The sequence below is a fragment of the Mixophyes fleayi genome, chromosome 6 (genome assembly GCF_038048845.1).
Source record: "Mixophyes fleayi isolate aMixFle1 chromosome 6, aMixFle1.hap1, whole genome shotgun sequence".
In the NCBI taxonomy this organism is placed as follows: domain Eukaryota; kingdom Metazoa; phylum Chordata; class Amphibia; order Anura; family Limnodynastidae; genus Mixophyes; species Mixophyes fleayi.
The window spans coordinates 46,057,468-46,080,320 of record NC_134407.1 but is presented as its reverse complement, the minus strand read 5'-3'; the positions used below and the strand labels follow the sequence as shown (position 1 = coordinate 46,080,320).

General features: G+C 42.0%; 2 protein-coding genes across 2 annotated transcripts in view; one reads left to right on the top strand and one right to left on the bottom strand.

Annotated features, from left to right (window-relative positions):
• The window catches only part of MINPP1 (multiple inositol-polyphosphate phosphatase 1), a 66,796-nt gene extending 56,729 nt beyond the window's left edge, over positions 1-10,067 (bottom strand). Inside the window, exons 1-4 of the mRNA XM_075216380.1 lie at positions 9,987-10,067; positions 9,678-9,751; positions 6,444-7,203; positions 1,414-1,611 (exon numbers count right to left, since the gene is read on the bottom strand). Coding sequence (XP_075072481.1) covers positions 1,414-1,611; positions 6,444-7,062 — 817 coding nt within the window. The 5' untranslated portion in view covers positions 7,063-7,203; positions 9,678-9,751; positions 9,987-10,067. The remainder of the gene's footprint in view (positions 1-1,413; positions 1,612-6,443; positions 7,204-9,677; positions 9,752-9,986) is intronic.
• Positions 10,053-16,399, top strand: C6H8orf76 (chromosome 6 C8orf76 homolog). Its single transcript, XM_075216381.1, has 6 exons — positions 10,053-10,171; positions 10,269-10,364; positions 11,196-11,339; positions 11,821-12,224; positions 14,032-14,164; positions 14,861-16,399. The coding sequence occupies exons 1-6, from the start codon at positions 10,070-10,072 to the stop codon at positions 15,017-15,019; spliced, it is 1,038 nt and encodes a 345-aa protein (XP_075072482.1). The 5' UTR covers positions 10,053-10,069; the 3' UTR covers positions 15,020-16,399.
• The last annotated feature ends 6,454 nt before the right edge of the window (positions 16,400-22,853 follow it).

The window sequence follows — 22,853 nt, the reverse complement described above, 5'->3', positions numbered from 1 at the left end:
TGCACCTATATCACTTCTGCCCATGTGGGCAGCACAACAGATTAATATATTGGCAGCCTGCTTTATTTCATCTACAGATTTGTCTCATTGTGTATAAACCCTTAGGGCAGTGATGGCCAACCGTTTCAGCTTGGTGTGTCAAAAATCGGAAAAAAGTGTAGCCTTCCTCGGGTCGCGTGTCAGTTCAAGAAATATATATATATATATATATATATATATATATATATATATATATATTTTGATTATTTATATATATATATTTATATATATTTGTTATTGGGTTACAGGGTGAAACCAGATACTGGTCACAAGCAATCTTATGTAGTGTTTTTATTAATAGACCAAAGACTCCATTTCTGGTGAGCCTGCAGGGTATGCAGAGCTGTGTGATTATATATACATATTGTATTATAGGATTAAAAAAGTAGAGGAATTCTCTACTTTTTTTAATCCTATAATACAATATGTATATATAATCACACAGCTCTGCATACCCTGCAGGCTCACCAGAAATGGAGTCTTTGGTCTATTAATAAAAACACTACATAAGATTATAAGTGGCCAGTATCTGAGGCTATTTTATGATTAAATATTACTAATATCCATTATAAGCCCTACCGTGCACCTGGGAAGCCTGCAATTGAAGTAATGCCGGGAGATATGCAAGGGAGGAGCTGCTGCTACCGCGCATGCGCAGTAGCTCCATTTCGCCGATGGGGAGTTTGACAGCGCTGCAGCTGCTGTACAAGAAGCGTCCACGGCGGTGCTGTAGAGTGAAAATGTTTGGCATGTTTACAAAAGGCAGTTTGACTGACTTGTCTGGTGGCACCAGGCGTGTCAGTCAAACTGCCTCGGCGTGTCGAGTGACACGCGTGTCATAGGTTAGCCATCACGGCCTTAGGGTGTTGAAAATCTTAAGCTAGTCGCATTGGTCACATCCTTCACACTCCCTTATCCATCATCTCTTACATTATTAACTATCTTTCCAGAACTGTCACATTTTTCACACATTGGAGAATTTTAAAGGGCCAATAAAGCAACCTTATGTGCCATCTGCCCACTTATCACATGTATTCCCTCCAGTATTTACTCTTAAATCATGTATACCCCTATTGCCTCACTTCCTTCCATTGTCTTGTCTCCTTTCCCCATTCTCTTGTGTTCTCCAGCTTCCCAGTGACCTTTACAACGTTCTATCTTCTTCCCTCGCTGCTTCCATGTGTCTCACGTGCCTTCTAACCTCACTGCTTATGTCTCAAATCTTCTGTAACCTCGATAACTATTTTAAAATAACTAAAATAAATATTTTTTATTTGTATGTGTTTTAAGATGTAGAAATCTACATTATGGGTCTTTATTTTTATGACAACATGCTACAGTATAGCATCAAACAGAGAAGTAGAAATACATTACCTGCATTTAGCTCTTGCTCGGGAACACTTAAGAGAGTAGAAATTTTACGCAAAACTTTACTCATTTCTGGCCCTTTCTTAAACGTATCCACTTCATGCATTGCTTTCTCGTTATCTTCCACCTGGACCACAAACTTCTCACAGTGATCAAAGAAACGCATTAGAGTGTCGTTGACCACAGGTTCTCTGCATGTTACACCTGGTGAAACAAAAACAGGATTTGATATTCATACCATTATTTCCCCTTTATTTCTGGTCTCTATTAGATGTCAATTATTTTCATTTGTAATGAAACTATAAAATCAATAACATATAGACAGTTCCAGGCAAGTCAAATATATACTGTTGGTGCACAGCAGGATGTTTATTTTATCCTGAACACGTACAAGCTGAAAGAAAACAAAACTACAGGCTATGTGTATATTTCATGCACAATTCTCCCAGTGTACTGCTGTTTGTTATTTTTAGAGATGTTCACTGACCCCTGTGTTTTGGTCATGACCCAAGATGTATGATAAATATTAATTACTGTGCAAGTAAGTGAGCAGGGAGTGAAAATAGGAACCACTTAAATTAATATTATTATGCTTTATTTGTTAGGCGCCACAAGAGTTCCGCAGCGCCGTTCACAGCACAAACAGTAGACTATACAGGGTGAAACATTACTGAACAATAAACAAAAAATACCAAAACTCCAGAAACTGCAGTAAAGACGGAGCAGAAGAACAGGTATGGAGACAGGAGGGAAGAGGGCCCTGCTCAAACGAGTTTACATCCTAAGGGAGGGTAAACAAAACTCAGGCACAAGGGGAGCCAGTTGAGGGTTGGGGGAGAGAACAAGGGGGCAAGGAGGAGAGAGGGGAGAACGAGCAGAGGAGATGAGGGGGTTAGGTGGAAGGTTGGTAGGCTTTGAGGAACAGCTGAGTTTTAAGTGCCCGTTTGAAGGAGCACAGATTAGAAGAGAGACGGATGGAGCCAGGGAGGTCGTTCCAGTGAAGGGGGGCTGCACGGGAGAAGTCTTGGATTCTGGAGTGGGAAGAGGGGATCAGAGTGGAGGAGAGGTGAATATGAATAAAAATTAATTAATAGATACATATTAAAAAGTTCCCATATCTGATATTTCAAATTATATGAATAATTGCTGTATATTTTTCTGTTATTAGCTTAGGTAGAGGCTGACTGAAGTGTTCTTCAATAGGATTACTGGCCAGGAAGTCTACTGTGTAGAGGAAAATATTTCCCTCCACAATCATAAATTTATCTTTGAAATCTTAGTAATCTCTAGTAAGCTCCTAAAACTTGTATGCATATTTGTGAATGTAACTAGCAACTTGTTTATCCTAGTCAACTTGGACTTTAGGTTTAGTGGCAGGAGCAGAACATTACAAACCAAAATTTGGAGGGGGTTCACCTGCACCCCCAACTCTGCTTTTCTGGGCACGTGCAGTGTAGCCCTGTTACAGCTTCACTGCACTGGAGCTGACAATAATAGGTTCAGGCAGAGGCAGGGCCTGATCAACCATTAGGCTGGGGGCACAATTAGCAAGCTTTTAAAAGAAAAATAAAATTACTACCTAAAATGTCCGGCACTGCCTCCTCCGTGATCGGCCGCCCCTGGTTTTAAGGGGGCGGTCCCGGCTGTCAGTGTATTCAATTACACTGATGCAGGCAGCTAACAGAATATCCAATGCTGTTAGCTGCCCTGTCAGTGCAGCTGGAGTGCTAAGCCAAGTGTGGTCATGTGAGATGATCACATTACCACACTTGCTGCACTGATAGGGCAGCTAACAACATGGTTGGAGGGAGGGATTAATGAAGTGACTGGAAGGGTTAATGAAGTGACAGGGAGGGGGAGTTAATGATTTGACTGGGAGGGTTAATGAAGTGACTGGGAGGGGTTAATGATTTGAATGGGGGGTGTTAATGATTTGACTGGGGGAGGGGGGTTAATGAAGTGAGTGGTGGGGCTAATGAAGTGGCTGGGATGGAGGGGTTAATGAAGTAACTGAGGGGGGAGTTAATGAAGTAACTGAGGGGGAAGTTAATGAAGTAACTGAGGGGGGGGTTAATGAAGTAACTGAGGGGGGGTTAGTGATGTGACTGTGGGGGTTAATGAAGTAACTGGCAGGAGGGGTTAATGAAGTGACTGGGAGGGGGGCTAATGAAGTAACTGAGGGGGGCTTAATGATTTGACTGGGGGAATAGTGATGTGACTGGGGGGGTTAATGAAGTGACTGGGGGAGGGGGTAATGAAGTGACTGGGAGGGAGGGGTTAATGAAGTAACTGAGGGGGGGTTAATGATGTGACTGAGGGGGGGTTATTGAATTGACTGAGGGGGGTTAATGAAGTGAATGAGGAGGGGGATTAATGAAGTGACTAAAGGAAATGAGTGGGGGGTTGATAAAATGGATAGTGGGGGTCAGAAACCTTCTGGTGGGTGTTGATAAAAATAGCTGGGGGGATGTAGTGGTTGGTGGGGGGAGCTGATGAAATAGCTTGTGGGGGGCATGATCTCTGTATTGTGAGGCGGTGACTAGAATGCTACATACTAGACAGTCAGGGCTGGTAGATGCTAGTATATGATTGTAAATAATTTTCATATATTTTATTGTCTATATCTGTACTAGGGGGTTGTTTTATATGGTCATAATGCAATGATGTGTTAGAATCATTCAGAGTTTGTTAAAATGTTTCAGTATAATACAATTTTTGCACATTTTAAATACAGGACTCCAAGTTTCCAGAAGCCAACTGACAACGCTCCAAGAACAACCAAAAGAGAACATCAGGTAGTCTATGCTGCAAGATCAGGTAAGAAATGAAGTGTGTTTTATGTATCAATATTTCACAATTTTGTGTGTGTAATATATATATATATATATATATATATATATATATATATATATATATATTAGACACACAGTGGTTTGTTGGGGGGGGGGCATCTGGTGTAGAGCGGCTGTGGCCCTTAATCAGGCCCTGGACAGAGGACTAATGGCGTTGGCCCTGTGCCCCGCAAACCATGCAACGTGGTAGTTCAACAAAGACAACAAAAAAGCCCAGGGGACTTTAACAAAACTGTACATGAATTACAAAGTTAAAAATAATAACAGACTGGACTGCTTAGCCTGAAGATGTTACTGTCGGTAGTAGACCTGCCACATTAGAAAGAGAGATGGTAAACACATTCAACTCTACATCATTTGCTAGGGTCTGCCACTAAAGGAATTACAAAATTGAATCATAAGCTATATAATAATATGGAAAAGGTTAATTATTAAATGACAAAAATAAAGAACATTAGACAATTGTATAACCTATTACAAATGTAAATGTTATAAATAATAACAAAAAAGCTATCCTCTTGGAGCATAGCAGGGGAGACTACTTACTAAAAATGACACAGCAATATATAATCAAAATCTTTTAGGAAATAAGAACAGTTTATTCGACAGCTAATTACTAGACCTCCATTTAGGTAATGGGTACACCTTGAAAGTTTAATTTCTAGAATGATCTACTATATAAATGCCTAGTGGCGTGTGTGAAAAAACCCCCCAAAAAAACAAGCTGCAGCGCCACCTGCTGGGCAGAGTTATACACTGACCTATATATTTCTTGAAGGAGAAGTGACAGTTGGGAGTGGTTGGTGGTTGCCGGGGGTGACAGTGGGGAGTTTTTAACACCTTAAGTAGCTTGATGAAGGATGTGGCGATGAAGATGAAGGATGAGGTGATGGAGAAAAATGATGAGGTGGTGACATGTGGACAAAACCACGTTAAAAAAGGGCGCTTGCGTCGGGAAGTAACGCTCTTCCCCTGAGGAGGCCTGGGCTAGGCCCAAATGCATGACAAGAACCTTTTTAACACCTTAAGTAGCTTGACTTGACTAGAATGCATGAGTATCATGCACGGGTTAACTTGTTATACATATATCATCGCCAGTGCCTATATGTTAAGGAGATCTTTTGTTACACTTACATTCCTGTGACATATCCAGCCTGACAAACTGTCCAGACCTACAGATAGTTATAACTGCCTAAAGCTGGCCCAATGCTGGGGTATAGTAGTCTATACAGGCCAATTTGTATTAGTCTTTATTTAAATAGGACCAACATATCACTACCCCTCCTCCTTTTAAAAAGTTTTTTGAACTGTTTCCATGTTGACAAAACACTTTTGCTTTGATGTGATAACACATCCGTATTGTGCTGTGCAATTGGCACAAAAAACCGCGATGACAAATAGTGAACCTATTGGGATTAATAGGATCATTATCAGGCACTGCAGAAAATGAGAGCATAAGATGACCGCTATATGCCTATTTGTACAATTTTTTGGCACCACTGATAAACCAAAATTTAGCTAAAAATGAAGAGTCACTAGACCTGAAGGACAACTGGCAGGTTCTCATCCGATTTTGCCACCCACATTTGTGGCCAAATTAAACAATGATCCTTTTCCTTGACTTGTCAGGATCAGTGTATCATCTGTGTATAGCCACCATTATTAAACAACATAATGGGCCTGATTCATTAAGGAACTTAAATTAAGAAGTTTCTTGTTTAAGTCTCCTGGACCAAACCATGATACAATGCAAGGGGTGCAAATGAGTTTTCTGTTTTGCACATAAGTTAAATACTGACTGGTTTTTTTCATGTAGCACACAAATATCAACTTTACATTTCAGTGTACAAATAAGCTATCAAGTATTTGTGTGCTACATGACAAAAACAGACAGTATTTAACTTATGTGCAAAACAGAAACTAATTTTCACCCCTTGCATTGTGATTTTGTCCAGGAGACTGAAGTAAGAAACTTCTTAATCTAAGTTCCTTAATGAATCAGGCCCAATGTGTTCAATTAAAAGCACTTAAATAGTTTACAATATTACCAAGATCTACAGCGCTACAAAGTATGTCTGGTACTTTATATATAATAATAAAACAAAAACATAAGCCTTATTGAAAAGAGGTATATGTCTAATATCCGGGAAAATCCAATTTGTTGACAAGCATATTCTAGCTTACCTATCAATTCATCTTCAGGGGGATGAGGAAGTCTGAAATAGCCGTGTGCTAGACCATTGATAAATGCTTTCGTGCTGTCCACACATCGATGCTTAGAGCTGGTGATAAAAGACATGTTACATTTCTGAAACTTGTCAACAGTGAAAAGAGAGGGGAAGAGGGAAGCCAGTCTATGTGCCAAGTTCTTCATGTCCTCTTCTCCTTTCTTCACTAGCTGTCCATCCATCCAGTCATCATACCACATGTCCCAGCTCTGCAAATCTTGCACCAGTTCAGATTTGCTCTCACTTTTTTGGATTAGGCTGTACATTTTCTTCAACTTCATTATTTGCTTTTTGGTTGGGTATCTTGTGCCATGTCTGATCACAGAGACAATTTGGAGAGGTGTACAGGTATTGGGTAGAAGATCCTGCTTTCTGGTAACCAAGAGTGGATTAGTCAGGAGAAAAGGATTGATTTCCTCATATCTGGACTTGGTCCCAAAATAATAGGCTAGTCTTGGAGAATCATTGGTTAGAGGGGTGAGTCCACCAGCACTGCAGAACCATGTGGCACAGATAAGAAGGATCTGGGTAGCTTTGGGGGTACATTTTCTGTATGTGTAGAGTACAAAACTCATGGTGGAACGGTCAGGAACAACTGGTGTCTCAGTTCTAGAATGGAGAGGGAAGCAAGGATAGCCTGTAGCTCGCTAATTTTGCTACTTTTTTGGTTAAGGCTTAACAACTGCAATGAATGCACAACATTTCCTCGGATAGACCTGCAATTAATGATGAGAATTAAAACATAAAATCAATAGGAAGGTTCCTAATACACTGTCAATCTTTAAAAGTTAAACTATTAATAATAATGGAATTAGGCAATATAGATAATATCTGCTGCTAAACATAGATGACTTTTCACATGTGATTTTATGGTCCTGAATATAATAGTTTCTAGTATGTGTCTAGAAATTTAAAAGTAGGTAAGGAGCTGGGAACATCTTGGTAGTGAGAAGAAGGATTGAACTATTAATTATCAAATTCCAAGACAGTACTCAAATAAAGCTGTGGCTAAGGAATCTGCATTCCATTCCATAGATAATAGTTATACTCCAGGCCTCCAGTCTCACCAAGTATGTCTGGTATATTCAGTAAAGTTTATTAAACATGGAGTCAGGTAAGAAGTGTATGTCAGTATCTCGAACTGGGAGCTGCAGTTCAGCTAGATGCAGGCACTAGTATTGTCTTGCTCCAATACAATTGGTGTCTAATTGTACCTCCTGGCTACAGTAAGCTGGTGTGTACCAATCAGAGCCGGATTGGCCATCTGGCACTTCTGGCAAATGCCAGAAGGGCCGATGGTTAGATAGGCCGGTCCGCATGCCCGCCGAGCAGCAGCACTCTGCGCGCTGCTCGGAGGGCGGAGAGTCAGTGACTGCCGCCTATGAGAGTAATCACCTGGGACAGTACCACGTGACAGGTGCCGTCCCATGTGATTACTTGCATAGGCGGCAGTCACTGACTCTCCGTTCGCTGACCAGCGCGCAGGTAGGAGGTGCTGCTGCTCGGGATCGGATTTAATAAGGTTAGTGTCTGTGTTTATAGTGTATGTCTGTGTGGATATAGTGTGTGTCTGTGTCTATAGTGTGCGTGTGTGGCCCCATGTTGCTATAGTGTGCGTGTGTGTGTTTTGCCATGTTCATATAGTGTGCATGTGTGTGTGCGCGCAGTATTTTGATATAATATGTGAGGGAAGGACTATTTGGAGGGAGGGAAATATGTTTTGAGTAAATGGGTATACTGTTAATTTAATGTTGGGGCTGGTTGGAGGGAAATAGGTCTACTTATTAAATGTGAATATTATTATTGTGGAGACTGGAGGGAGGCCTAATTATAAAACGTGAGTTGTATTGTTTTAACACCGGGGCTGGTTGGAGTCTTCTAAATCTCATGTACCCATTTCTTTTTCAAAATAGGGCATCCAATATTCCAGGATCAAGACAAGAATGAACTGAGCTAAAGAAACCAGTTGCTACAAGTGGTGAAAGTGACCAAGACAGGTCAGAGAGAGCTGGATAGTCTGCCAACTGTCCTGAATTTGGGTGACTGTCTCACTTAGCCAGGATTTGGTTCGACTGCAAGGACAGTTGGGAGGTATGTCCCGCTTCACAACATACTGCTTGTGAAGGCAGAGCTATGTGCTCCTAACAGTAGTGCCTGTGTATTTGTCTAAAATGATAACCATGTTACATAATAGGGGCCCTGCTGTCTTAAATACCCCGGGGCCCCTGTGCCTTAATCCACCTCTGGTTAGGGGAAGGGAACTGATAGCTGCTCCCAGTTCCCGGACAGGACACGGACTGCAGAACAAGCCGAGGAGCTCTAAGTATCACAAGATTTGGTTATCTCGTGAGACAAAGAGTTTCCCTGCTCTGTCTACAGGAAGTTCCCACCCTTATGCATGTCAGTAGCACCAGAAGCATAGATACAGTGGGCTGGGGGTGTCATAATGTGCCTGGGGGGATGGCGTGATAAATGTAATGTTTTATTATAATGTATGTATCAATGCCCAATGTTGGCCACACCCACAACACAACGTGGTCACACCCTTTTTGGTGCAGCGGTGACACATAGTTTCTTTCCTACTGGAACTGAGGTGGGCCTGTGTACTTTAAATGCCAGGGATGATTTTTAGTCCCAGTCCAGCCATGGTATGAATCAACATTGATAGAGAGAAAAGTGGCTGTTTCAGTTAAGATTAACTACTAATATTTACAATAGAATGTACAAACACAACCAAACAAAGAGCACCTAAACATGTTTAGATGTATTAAATGTAATATTTGTCAACAAAAAGATCTAAACTGAGTAAATAGAGCAAACATTGTTCACAGAAAGCCCTTCAAAATGAAAGTAATGGCAAACGGTCTATTTCTGCCGGTGTTTTGATGCGTTCCACCAATGTCTCAAACGTAACCTTAGCGAAGATGTTAATCAACTCGGCAGTATTATCTAAAACATAAGGAATCTTGAATGCACTATAAAATTACATGTTCACCATACCTATAAATTTAAGAACATAAACATGACAATATTTTGTCATTATTAAAACATTTTAGCAAAAAGAGACACGATAATTTACATTACAATAGAGTGTACATAAAAAGGTATTATTATCATTGAACCCACAATAGTACAATTAAATAAAAATGATATTACTAGTCAGCAACAAACGTAGGAGAAGTCTTGTTACCTTATCCTGAATCTATTATGCCTCTTCCAAGGTGCGAACCAGACGCCCAGAATGATGTGTAATTGCGAGTCAGTCTGAAAAATTATATCAAACACCTACATGAGAAAGCGGTCTAATAATAACAATGTAGCAAATGTTCACTCGTTGTCATTGTTCCTAAATGTTGCTGTGCTGCTCTAGTGACAGCTCTACAACTTTCCATACCGACATACCGCGCATGCGTACAAAGAACGCAACCTCAGCATCATATTGGCCGATGCGCGTTACGCCTCCGTACAGTTCCCGAGCAGTCAAAGCGCATGCGCTTACCCAGTGTTTGCGTTGTTTTGTTTCCGTACGGAAATAACTTGTTGAGCACTGTGCTGCTTTAATGAATTAGGTTCGGAGGTAGAATGGAGGGTGCTTTCTGCTTCGAGGACTCGGTCTTCTCGGAGACCAGAGATAGGAGAGCGGAGAGAGGACCGCCGTACACAGCAAAGCGATGTGAGCCGCGGGTAGGAGACGTGTGCTCATTCTGATGGGTGGGGGTAGGGGAAGGGGATGTCTGTCTGTTAGATAACACGTTGTATATGTCCTCTTCTTTCCTCCCAGTGGTTCACTGAAGACGAGAATAATGATGACTTTACTGATGTACCCACAACACTGAAGTTCAGGGCAGATCTAGCATACAGACAGGAAGAGTTCGAGGTGCAGATTTATGATACATTCTCTGCCAATGTTTGTTTTCATGTGCACACTTTACATATTCCTAATATTTTTATTTGCATGTCACTTGTATATTTTTGACTTACCACCTTGTACAACTAGTATGTATGTATGTATGTGTGTGTATATGTATATGTGTATGTGTGTGTGTGTGTGTGTGTATATATATATATATATATATATATATATATATATATATATATATATATATATATATATATAACTTTTTTTTTTTGAATTAAGAAATTTTATGTGTCATGTAGAACACATGTTTCAATGTTGCGGAGTCAGGGCCGGATTAAGGGAATGGAGGCCCCTGGGCTAAGGGGGCCTCCATTCCCCCGTGAGGCACCCCCGCTCCGTGATCTGAGCCTCCCCCCCCTTAGCCGAGCCGCCCCCAAGGCACTTACCTGCTTCTCCTGGCATTGCAGTCCTTCCCCGGCACGCTGTACGTTCTTTACTGAGGAGATCTCGTGAGAGTGAGACTCACGAGATCTCCTCAGTAAGGAGACTACAGCGTGCCGGGGAAGGACCGCAGTGAAAGTGCTCAGCAGCATTGATCGTGCCAGGGTAGCCCCCGCCCCCGACCAATCAATACTGCTGCTGAGCACTTCCAATGGCCCCCTGGATGCCCGAGGCCCCTGGGCTGTAGCCCAGTTAGCCCTAGGGTTAATCCGGCCCTGTGCGGTGGATGCTGCCACTATATAATAATAATAATAATGGGGTTGATCACCTTGCAAGTTGATGTCTCCCCTCCTTGTTTATGTGGGCGTGGCAGCAACAACTAACTGTAATTTTGTACTTCCGTTTTAGAAAGCACTTAATGAATACAACGACTGTTATCTGCTCATACCGCCAGCTAATAACGCGATGAGAAGAGATGTCCAGGAGAGCCAGGCACGCTGTTTAATTCGATTGGGGAGATATAAAGAAGCTTTGGAGATTGCAGATATATTGGTAAAAATAAAATATATAAAAGCATTTTAAGGACCAAGGTGAATTTTTGATAATAGTAAATGTTCCCATTTATGAAGAGGCAGCATTTGGGTAAATAACTCTAATGTGACAGTGCAAACTATATTGAAATGATGTGGGGGAACTTTTTATACAGAAAGAAACTTTGCTTTAAACAGTATTTTTACCTATGGACTTTATTAATTTAAGCATTATGTTTGAATTACCTCTCTTCTACTCTACTTCCTGCTTCAAGCATTAGACTTTGTCTTGCAGGACAAGTTGACAGGTGTATCTGTTTACTGACACCTATTCCTGATCAATCTACTGGGATCTTCATTTTGGGGGAGATTCAATTCAACGTGATGTACCGATTGGATAACTTCTACAGAAACATCTATTTATTTGGGAAATTATCCATTACGTAATGCTTTTAAGAACTCTGAGCTGCCAGGATAGATTTTTAATTTTTTTCTTGTTTCAGAGAAAAGGAGCCGGTAACACTGATCACTTGACGGGGACCTTGAATCTCCAAGTAACCATTCACAGCCATTTGGGGAACTTGCAAGAGTCTGTATCCTGGTTACAACAGTTGATTTCCTTGCACCCATTCAATCCATGCTTCTGGATAAGTCTGGCTGAATCCTACATGAGTCTTTTCCTTGCTACCAATGTCTGCAGAGATATATCAGAGTGTTCCAACACGATTCATTTATGTTCAGACTGTCTAAATGGCTCTGTCAGGACCATAGACATAGTGAAAAACAGAGATCATAAAACAATACAGGGACACTGTAATGAACATTTTGAGTGCCCTCCATCAATGAAAGACTGCACGCATAGAGAACAGCTGTGGATGTGGTCATGTGCATCTTTCATTAGAGCAAGGTATATAAAACCAATTGCTGTTTGTAAGTTAATGCTGCATCTTATCCTCGGCAGCTTGTTTCTTTCCTCCTGTTTGTCAGCAGATCAGGGACATAGTGTTTGGGAGATAGGTAGAACGCACTTCACTCACAGACGAAGCTGCAGCCCTTCTCTCTGTGAGTCACTTGGTAAAGCCTCTTTGTTTTCATTCAAAATTTTATAAGTGGCTTCAGCACAGTTCATGAACATTTTGGCGTTTTCCACCCCTGGAATCCGTAGCAATCTCCGAATATCACCTGTGTTACCCAGCAGCATCTGTAAAAGTGTGAATCTGTCAACCAGTAAAGTGCTCCCATTCTCTAATAGCTGGCAGATTTCCATTCATGAACACTCCCAGTGTCGGATTGAATGAGACCCAGGCAAGAGTATTGTGAAGATACTGGGTTTTCTGGCCCATTTCTACCAACTTCATGCTGGCTGGCCACCCACGGGTGCCCTGCTATGCCAGGGAAGTCTACCCAGTAAATTCTAAGGTCACTCAGGAAAATGCAATTAGAAAGTAAAACAATACATTTATTGCAATAAAAACAATCACTAGAATATTCTATACAACCAGTAAATAAATACCAGGCAGGTTTACCACATTTCTTGTCCCTTACCCCACTAGTTTAAGGAGTTAGACACCTAGTTGTCCTCACTTGACTTATGGATCTGCCAATGTACTTTACTGGTAGAGAATGGCAACTTGAACCAGCCACTCTGCAGCTTCCAACCATCAATTGTCGGAATGAATATCCCTCCTCCCCTATAGTGGTTGCTTATATCCAGGGTCAAATTTTCACAGTGCAAACCCCTGCCTCTCTTTAAACATTTTTGGGTGCTGGATAATGGGGTTGGAGAGGGGAGAAGCTTCCTGTTGAGTTGCAGACAAAATGTCTGGACTAGTCCTATGGAGAACAATGGATACTAATTGGCCTCCCTCACCTCCAAAATTAACCCCTTACGCTACTTTGTAATGTCACAGGGTCCCCAACTGTTACTTGCGTCCTGTAGAGAAAGGAGGGGGAGTTGAATGTAGCTACAACCCCCTCACCTGTATCCTGAAATCTCATCATTGCCTATAACCCACCTGGCTTTACTTTAAGAGCAATGAATAACAGCTTCACTGCAATATCAACAAGATACAATATACATATTTACAATGAGCTACAATGTCCCCTTATCCACATGTAATTAGACACTGCACTTGTACTCTGGTGAGCTGGAGAACAAAACTAGGGTTATAAAAAGTACATGTCATAATCTGCATTTTGTGAGAAACGAGGGGCAGGCTGGTTAAGGTGTTATCAAACTCGTTTCGTCACAAGCATACTATGTAAAGCCAGACACCACTTCAAGTACTTGGAGGTGTTATACTGTACATTAGGTATAGATCACCTGCTGGACAGATGATTCAAAAAGTCCTTAATTGCAAGCATAGTTATTGGAACCAGGGCCAACTTATAATGTAATTACTTTATTTTGTTTCTGTAAAAAATTGTCTGTCATGTGGTGTTCAAAATGACATAGCCTGTTTTTAGATGGTACATTAAAATCAATTGAATAGCACTGACAAGGGCAGTTCCGTGGAGTTTTAATTTATGAAAGTAAACCTGTCATTAAATCATAAAACCACATTGCTGCCCTTGTAGAGGTATGAGAAGGGGACGGGGGGTGCATCTGGAACAAATAGTTTATTCTATGATCCGTGACAGTATTGCTGAATCAAGAAATGTGAGTCTAATGAAAATTAGGGGTAAAAAATGTATTTTTGTTGTTCATTTTACAGACTTCTCCTGCAGTTTATACAGCCACAACACGCATCATTTGTGTTGGAAAATAATCTGAACACACAAGATCACATAGAGAAACAACTGAACAGATTTGGCTTAGTGGAAGGATCTAAACTGCTCTTAGCAGAGGTGAGTTTACACTACATGACTTTACTAACATTTTAGATTAACTGGGATTTAGCAACTTCCCATCAGAACTATGGTAGAAAATACTGTAGGGGTGTAGAAAAACTCAGAGGTTGTTTTAACAATGGGTTTAAGCAAAAGCGGTAGCTGAGTGGACAGACACTGCTGAACTTTGTGCAGGTCGTTCCTGTGGTAATATTGAGGAGGTGCAGGATTGGGCTAAACGCGTGTACATTTTACTACCTATGGGTGCTTAAGAGTAGACATGCCCTTTAAGTTCCTGTCAATTTGATTTGAACTCTGCCTCATTGATTGCCCTACCTTTTAAACTTTTTGCTTAGTATACCATAAGTTTGTCACACTGCTAAGATCTTATTGCCCAATTTCAGATCTGATGTTATTGAGCAGAATTAAGCTATTTGTTTTCACAAGCTTTAAACTTCTTTTCCCTCATCTGCAACGCTTAAATTTTAAACACCCATTGTGTACTGTTGGATTATCCCCTTATAACGGTACAGTTACCGGTTAATCACTCTCCTAGATTGTAAGCTCACAAAATGTGTTGGAGTCTGTTCAGAAAGAATATATAGAATTTACCAGTATGGGTCTTGGTTTTGTAAATAAAGGATAATAGTAACATTGCATTGTGTATTGATGTTTACGATCACATTTATTATTGTCTTCTTATTTTCCTTTTAGGTCATGGGGGAAGATCTCTTGGCAGAAAGAGTAACAGAAGAGGGGCACATAGACACAAAAACTACTCAGACGTTGAGCTCTTTTATAATGCCGACAGACCCTGAGTTCAGAGTGAAATGGTTTCATAAGATTAACTCCATCCTACTGGCCCATGGATAAAGAAGATTGACTCTTAAATTATAAGAAAATGTACATTATAAAATAGGTCTCCTACAACTTCTTGGTCCCAGACTGACTCATGAGTTCTAACAACTGATAAATACATAAACCAAATCTTGGCTTCCCAAGGACCATCTTTAGGAATAGCTCTTGCTTAAGATAAATCTAATAAAAGAGTTGTCTTGATGTACAGGTATATTTTAGCTCTGTCCTTCTAAATGGCTCATAGAACAGAATTTATCACTTTAACACAGCTATTACTCATCCTACTTTAACTAACCAATTATTTTTCTGCACATTTAGAGCTATATTTACTAAACTGCTGGTTTGAAAAAGTGGAGATGTTGGCTATTGCAACCAATCAGATTCTAGCTTTCATTTATTTAGTGCATTCTACAAAATGATAGCTGGAATCTGGTTGCTATAGGCAACATCTCCACTTTTTCAAACCCGCAGTTTAGTAAATATACCCCTTCAGGTTTTAACAAGATTCAGTGAGGTGTTTCCTTCTGCACAGAAGGCTGCCAATACAGTCTACCTCTGATAGGAAGCCATAAGTTGTTATACAGGATAGTTTGTGGTCAGACGATTGCTGCATCTGACTGTGTATATGGTCATCATCCATCCATTCTAGTGTAGTTCCATCACACCTCAATGTTAGGCATGAGCTCCAAATATCTGGGGTAAATGTATCATCCTCCGATTTCGCTGGAAATCTGGGACTTTGCATTGAAAATTTAAAGCGGTTGCCGATTTATGGCGAGTTGAAAAAAATCTGAGGATGATACATTTACCCCCTGGACTTTTCCAAATGCCAAATCTGATAGAAGTACCTACCTGACACATAGGCCACTGTATGGCCTTCATTATTGGCCCTTCTGATTTATCAAAGTGAAATGCTAAAGGTTTGAAAATGACAGTTCCTGTCCTTGTTGCAATGTTGCTGTAAGATCTGACCTTTTAGATAATGAAGCAAAGTTTATAGGGCAGAGTAGCCAAAAGTTTATTTGCATGTCTTCTCTGCAGACTGAAAAACAAATGAGTATGACATGCTATTTTAGACATGCTTTTCATACCTTTAAATCTGTGACAAGTATTGTATAGTGCTTATTTAAAACACTGTCTTAAAACAAGTGTTACTGTGAGGCTGGCACTATCAAGATCTAGCACCTTTTTGTGCAGTGAAAGTCAATGGTGGTAAGTGAGTTGGCGTGTTAAGTGAGGTGGTATAAAAAGAGGCCGCTATTTGTGCAGAACGTTTGTTTTAGTTTATAAGTAAATTCACTGTACATAGATGAAAGACTGTCCAATACTGAGGTTCAATAGTATACCTGAGGCAACTATAATGTTTATATCATGAAATAAATCTGACTAACATGCTGTATGTTCTTTTCCTTTCTTGAAAGCAGACATCATTGATATATGACAAATACATAGATTGGCGGCTGTGACTACACCACCGGGTAGATTTACTAAAACTTCTAAAAAGGAAACGGGGTGTTGCCATTGCAACCAATCCAATTCTAACTACCACTATTTAGTATGTACTAGATGTGTGGTAACTGTAGGCAACACCTCCACTTTTCTATTTTATAAGTTTTAGTATATCTACCCGCAGGTCTTTATCTGGCTCTTTACCTGTGCCAACCGTGAGCGACTGCAGCACCAAATTAGCATCAACAGGCTTATGTTACAGCCTTATATCTAAACTGGTACTACTAATGTGGGTACAGATTTACACATCTAGGCAAACATCTTTGAACACAAATTATGTTTTTTATTTACTAAGTCATCAAATGGATAAAGCACTTTAAGGAACGTTTCATTTACACTGCGCAGTATAATACAGAATAGATTATTATTATTACCATTTATTTATATAGCGCCAGTAATTCCGCAGCGCTGTACAGAGAAGTCGCTCACATCAGTCCCTGCCCCATTGAGACAGACAGACAAACTGACTGACATTTATTAGCAACTAAATTAATCTACCAGTATGTTTGTGGAATGTGGAGGAAACCGGAGCACACACAATACAGAGACCATACTTAACAAGCCACCCTGGATATCTTTCCTTAGGTACAAGCTGTCAGATGAAGGGATCCTTCGCTCCTTCTGCCAGCCAGACATCGGCCTAGCCCGATAGGTCCATCAGTGTACGGATCAGCAGAGTATTGTGTATCTGGAGGAAGTCCTCAAGCTTCTTGATCGGTCTTGCAGTAGTTGCTCCCAGAGCTATAATCCTCTACCAATCCAAGTCACTTGATGGCTCTCAGACCAGTAATTTCACAGCAATCATAATTGACATGATTTGTCATTTGTTTTTTTTTTTGCCCTACACAAGAACAACTTTAGCCAGTAAGGGACATTTATGAAGTTGCAGAAATGTGAGCTTACTTCACAAATTATGGTTCTAAATTTTATGACCCGATTTCAGTTACTAGTGGAAATTTTGCCTCTTTTGATGAGAGAAAATGTGCAGATCCTAACTTTTCTTGGTAAAGTTAGTAGCCCAAATGCAAAGATGAGGTTGCAGGACAAGATATTTCAATGAGACACTTTGTGCACCATTGAGATGTGATTTATATGGAAAGGCTCATTTAGAGATACAACATTTCTACTTTGAAAAACCCCACGTTAAAATGTACAAATGTGACGTAAAATAAAATGCTGACCATTTCCCCTCACTCCCTGTTCACCATCAGTCCCTTCCAATCTGATGTAACTTGGGCAATATTTCAAAGAGGAATGGGTGAATTTCAGTGTTCAGTTGTGCAAAATTGGTAGAGGAGGTGGTAGGTGATTTCATTGCGCTTGGGATTTCGCCTGTATTTTGAATTGAAGTGCATTTTGGAGTTATATGGGCACACACACAGGGCTGTTTAAGAACAGCCATCCTTGGCTGATTAGGTCCATATTGCAGCCCTGAATAATTATGCAGCTGGGCACTGCATCCTCATTGGCCACCAGCGCTGCTAATTATTTAGGCAAGTCCTGGGGAAACTTGCAGGGTTTTGCCCTGATTGTCTCATAGTACTATTTAAGGCAGTGAGGACTGAGCCTCACTGCCGGTTATAGCGTTCTGTCCCAGTTTGCTACCCACTCCTGTGCTGTGTTGGTGCTTAACCTTTCCTGTGTATGACCTCTGCCTGTTCCTGGACTCTGAACCTTTGCCTGTGACTCTGACCTTCTGCCCGTACCCTGAACCTTTGCCTGTTGTCCTGACCCTGCTTATACCAGACATCTCCGCCGGCGCTCTGCCAGGCCAGCCAGGCTTTACCATCACTGCCCTGTCCGCAGACCTCTGGCCTGTCCTTACTCAGTGTATTACCTCCTGTTCCTGTGTGCCGCCGTGTGACCATAAACTTGTACTACACTGAATTTAAGATCTGGGGGCATCCGAGTACTTGTGAGCGCAACCATTCTCTACTGGAAAGGCGGCTGCTATAGGTGAAGACCTCTACCACTAGTTCTACAACTTTATGCCGCACTGGTGGCCATAACAAGGGGCTAGCAATTAGTAGTTTCGAGTCCACAGTAGATTATAAGGAGTTGTTAGTCATAATAAGATTAGTTATAGCAGGATTGAAGATCTCACTCAATGCATATCTTATTATATGTATGCACACTTGGAGCAATTGTTCCAAGGTATATACTGTACCTCTGAGAAATGTGAGCCATTGGTCTCATTAGAAGCCCAAGTAACTGACCTAAACCAGACACTGGGCGATTGCCAATCTGGAGCAGAGTGTACAACTCACCGTTCAGACGTTAGCTGAGTCGGGTGGAGCAGAGCTAGAGGATGATGCATAGGTTGACTGCTGGGTAACAGTTACTAGGGGTAGCAGAGGGAGGAAGAGACAGGTCAGTTCTGAACTAAGCAATCTCAGCAGATTTGCCAGATTGGATGAAGATACTGTGGACGGCAGTTCAGAATTGGTAGAGTTGGGTGAGACTGCTTCCTCTAGCAACCAGGGAAATGGTCTCTCCAGCATAGAGGGGACCAAAGTTACTCAGGGATCTAGGCAGATTGTGGTGTTAGGGGATTCAATTATTAGGCAAATAGGGCAATCTGTTACCGGGACCATGCATGTTGAACAGTGTTTTGTCTCCTTGGTGCTCGGGCTTGACATATTGCAGATCGGGTGGACACATTGCTGGGAGGGGCTGGGAATGACGCGGTGGCTTTGGTGCATGTTGGCACCAATGACCAAGTTAAAGGAAGATGGGGTTTTAAAGAATGATTTTAAGGACCTGAGTCGCAAACAAGGCAAGGACATCCAAAGCAGTATTTTCAGAAATACTATCTGTGCCACACGCTAGTCCAGGGAGTCAGTGGGAGACTAGGGAGGTTAATGTGTGTGGCTTAGAGATTGGTGTAGGAAGGAGGGTTTTGGACTCTTAGAGCATTGGACTGATTTCTCGGTCAGATGATATCATCATTATTGAGACGGATTGCACCTGAATGAGGAGGGGGCTGCTGTGCTAGGGGAGGTGATGGTTATAAGTCTGGAGATTTTAAACTAGGCTTTGAAGGGGGAGAGGCAAGCAAGTATTGATGCGTTAGACACTTAGAGAAGTAAGGGGCAATTTAACAAGTCCAACAGGGTGGAGAGGGGGGATAGGAAGTGTAACCGATAAGGAGATACCCTTGTTAAAGCCAGTAAGAAAACCAGTCATATCAAAGCAAAAAGGATTAGTGAAAGGGGACAATAAACTTAAGTGTTAGTGCAAATGCAAGAAGGCTGACAGGTAAAATGGGGGAGTTAGAACTAGTAGCAATGAATGAGCAATATTATATAGATATTATTGAGACAGGGTGGAATGATACACGTGACTGGGCAGTCAACTTGGAAGGCTATTCTCTTTTGAAGATGGATAGGGTAAATAAAAGGGGAGGAGGAGTATGTCTTTATATTAAGCCAGTATTAAAACCAAGTATACATAACTTATTTACAAGAGTATTGGTGATAATATAGAGGCATTGTGGGTGGAAATATCCAGTGGAGGAAAAAGTAAGTTCAGAGAAGTTGCTGATCGGGATACGCTGTAACCCACCAGATATTAGTATGATTGAGGAAACCCAACTTCTACAGCAAATTGAAATGACTACACAACAAGGTCAAGTTGTAATTATAGGGGATTTTATTTAATTATCCTGACATTGATTGGAGTACTGAGACTTGTGGTACAGCTAGGGGCAACAGGTTTCTGAGCATGCTAAATAGTAGAGGAACCAACAATGACCGGACAATACTGAACCTAGTAATTACAAATAATGTGGCCATAATATCAACTATACAATTAAGGGAGCACTTGCGGAACAGTGATTATAATATGGTCTCATTTGAAATTCATTTCCAGAAGCAACAGTATAAGGCAGTGTTTCCCAACTCCAGTCCTCACATCCCCCCAACAGCTCATGTTTTAAGGATTTCTGTTGGTGGAAACAGGTGGGATAATTACTGATCCAGCCAAGTAGACAAATTAACCTGTGCATGATTAACGAAATCCAGAAAACATGAGCTGTTGGGGGTGCACGAGGACTGGAGTTGGGAAACACTGGCATAAGGGATCAACTAGGACTGTAAACTTTAAAAAAATTTGAATATGCTAAAGGAGTGTCATATGTTGTTGGCAGGGCCGGATTAACCCTAGGTCTAACTGGGCTATAGCCCAGGGGCCTCGGGCATGCAGGGGGCCCTTGAAAGTGCTCAGCAGCAGTATTGATCGGTCGGGGGTGGGGGCGCCCCCGGCGCGATCAGTGCTGCTGAGCACTTTCACTGCGGTCCTTCCCCGGCGCGCTGTAGTCTCCTTACTGAGGAGATCTCGTGAGTCTCACTCTAACGAGATCTCCTCAGTAAAGAGTGTACAGCACGCAGGGGAAGGAGGTAACTGCCGGGGGGGCGGCTCGGCTCACCAGTGGGGGCCCTCACCGGGGAATGGAGGCCCCCTTAGCCCAGAGGCTTTCATTCCCTTAACCCGGCCCTGGTTGTTGGCGACTGTATCGAAACGTACCTTCCATGTTCCCACACTGGCTTCTCTGTGCTGCTCGCAGCACTTCCAGGTAGCAGGGCTCGGATCATGCTGATTGGACACTCACCTGTCACTCGTGCCAGCATTGGTCTTGCAGTGTTGTGATCGGCTCTCCGATGTGATCACATGAACAGGTCTCTGGGGGGGGGGGAGTTTCAAACCTCCTCCTATTAAATTAGTGCTAATTGATTTCACAATCTCAAGTGAGGTCTGGATTATTATCATCAGACCTCTTATCTTCCTAGATAGAGAATTGTAGTCTTTGAAATCACTACAGAAGGAAGAAACCTGAGATAGTAATATATAAAGCAGTATAGGACCCACAATTATATGGGTTATTCCTATACTCATCTATATGATATATAAATTCTGGATAAAGAGTGCTTCCAGCGCATTTTTAAATCACTTTATGCACTATGGCAGTGGTTCCCAAACTTTTGCAGTTCGCGGCACCCTTAGAGTCTCCAAAAATTTTTCAAGGCACCCCTCCAAAATAATTACCGAGCAGTCCCGTTTTATAAGTAGTCAAAAAGACGTAATAAATATTTAGGTCAGAACAGAAATACTTATTTAGTTGTATAAAAAAATAATACAACTGCTGATTGGTCTGTGTCTGTACTTAAGGCAATGAGGTCTGCTGCCTCATTGCCGGTTATAGCTTCTGTGCTCCAGTCTGCTGACCTGCTTGTTCCAGTCCCTGTATCCTGTATCTACGTTTGACTTCCCGTGTATGACCCTTGGCTTCGTATTGGACTTCGCTTGTGTTTCCTGTGACCCTGATCCTTGGCTTGTTTACCCGTTCTGCTACTTTGCCTGTGACCTCTGACCTCAGCTTGTTCATCATTACTGTTACCTGCTGCCGGCCTTTGACCTCTGCGTGGACCTGACTCTTCTTGCCTGGGTTCTCCCCAGCCGGTACACACTTCACGACCCTCTGTCAGTCTGCAGCCCAGTCTGTCCCCACCATCAGGGGCTCCAGTGAACACCTGACTGGCAGAGTATACTCCGGGTTGTGTTGTGCCGGCTGGAGGGGTTCCTAACATTATAACCGGCCCACTCACGGAGACAAGATTAGGATGGATGCAAGTGGATCCACACCGTCTCCGGCACAAACCCTAGCAGGCCATGTTGAGTCTTTGTATCAGATGATGCAGGGATTGGCTGAGCGTATGTCTGTTCAAGAAGAAGCCACAAAAGCTTCACAATCTCCTCCAGATCCCATCTGTGAGCCCAAAATGAATTTACCGGATCGGTTCTCCGGAAATAGAACCTTGTTTCGGAACTTCAGGGAGAGCTGCAAGCTCTATTTTCGGATGAGACCCCGCTCCTCCGGTTCAGAGCAGCAACGAGTTGGGATTATTATTTCCCTTCTACAGGGTGACCCCCAGTCCTGGGCGTTTTCTTTGCCACAGACCAGTCCGGCCATGCAGTCCGTAGACTCCTTCTTTGAGGCATTGGGTTTTCTGTATGATGACCCGGATCGAGTGGCCTCCGCGGAAGCTCACCTACGGTCCTTGAAACAAGGCAGACGGTCGGCAGAAGAATACTGCGCGGAATTCCGTAGATGGTCACCTGACAGTGGATGGAACGACCCTGCCTTACGTAGTCAGTTCCGTGTCGGCCTATCTGAACAGATTAAAGATTCGCTGGTGCAATACCCGTCTCCTAGCTCTCTGGAGGATCTGATGCACCTCTCCATTAAAATTGACAGGAGATATAAAGAGCGGAAAACTGAAAAGGAAACGTCATCACCTCCATCCGCCTTCGTTCCTATCTCCCAGGATGGTGAGGAACCAAT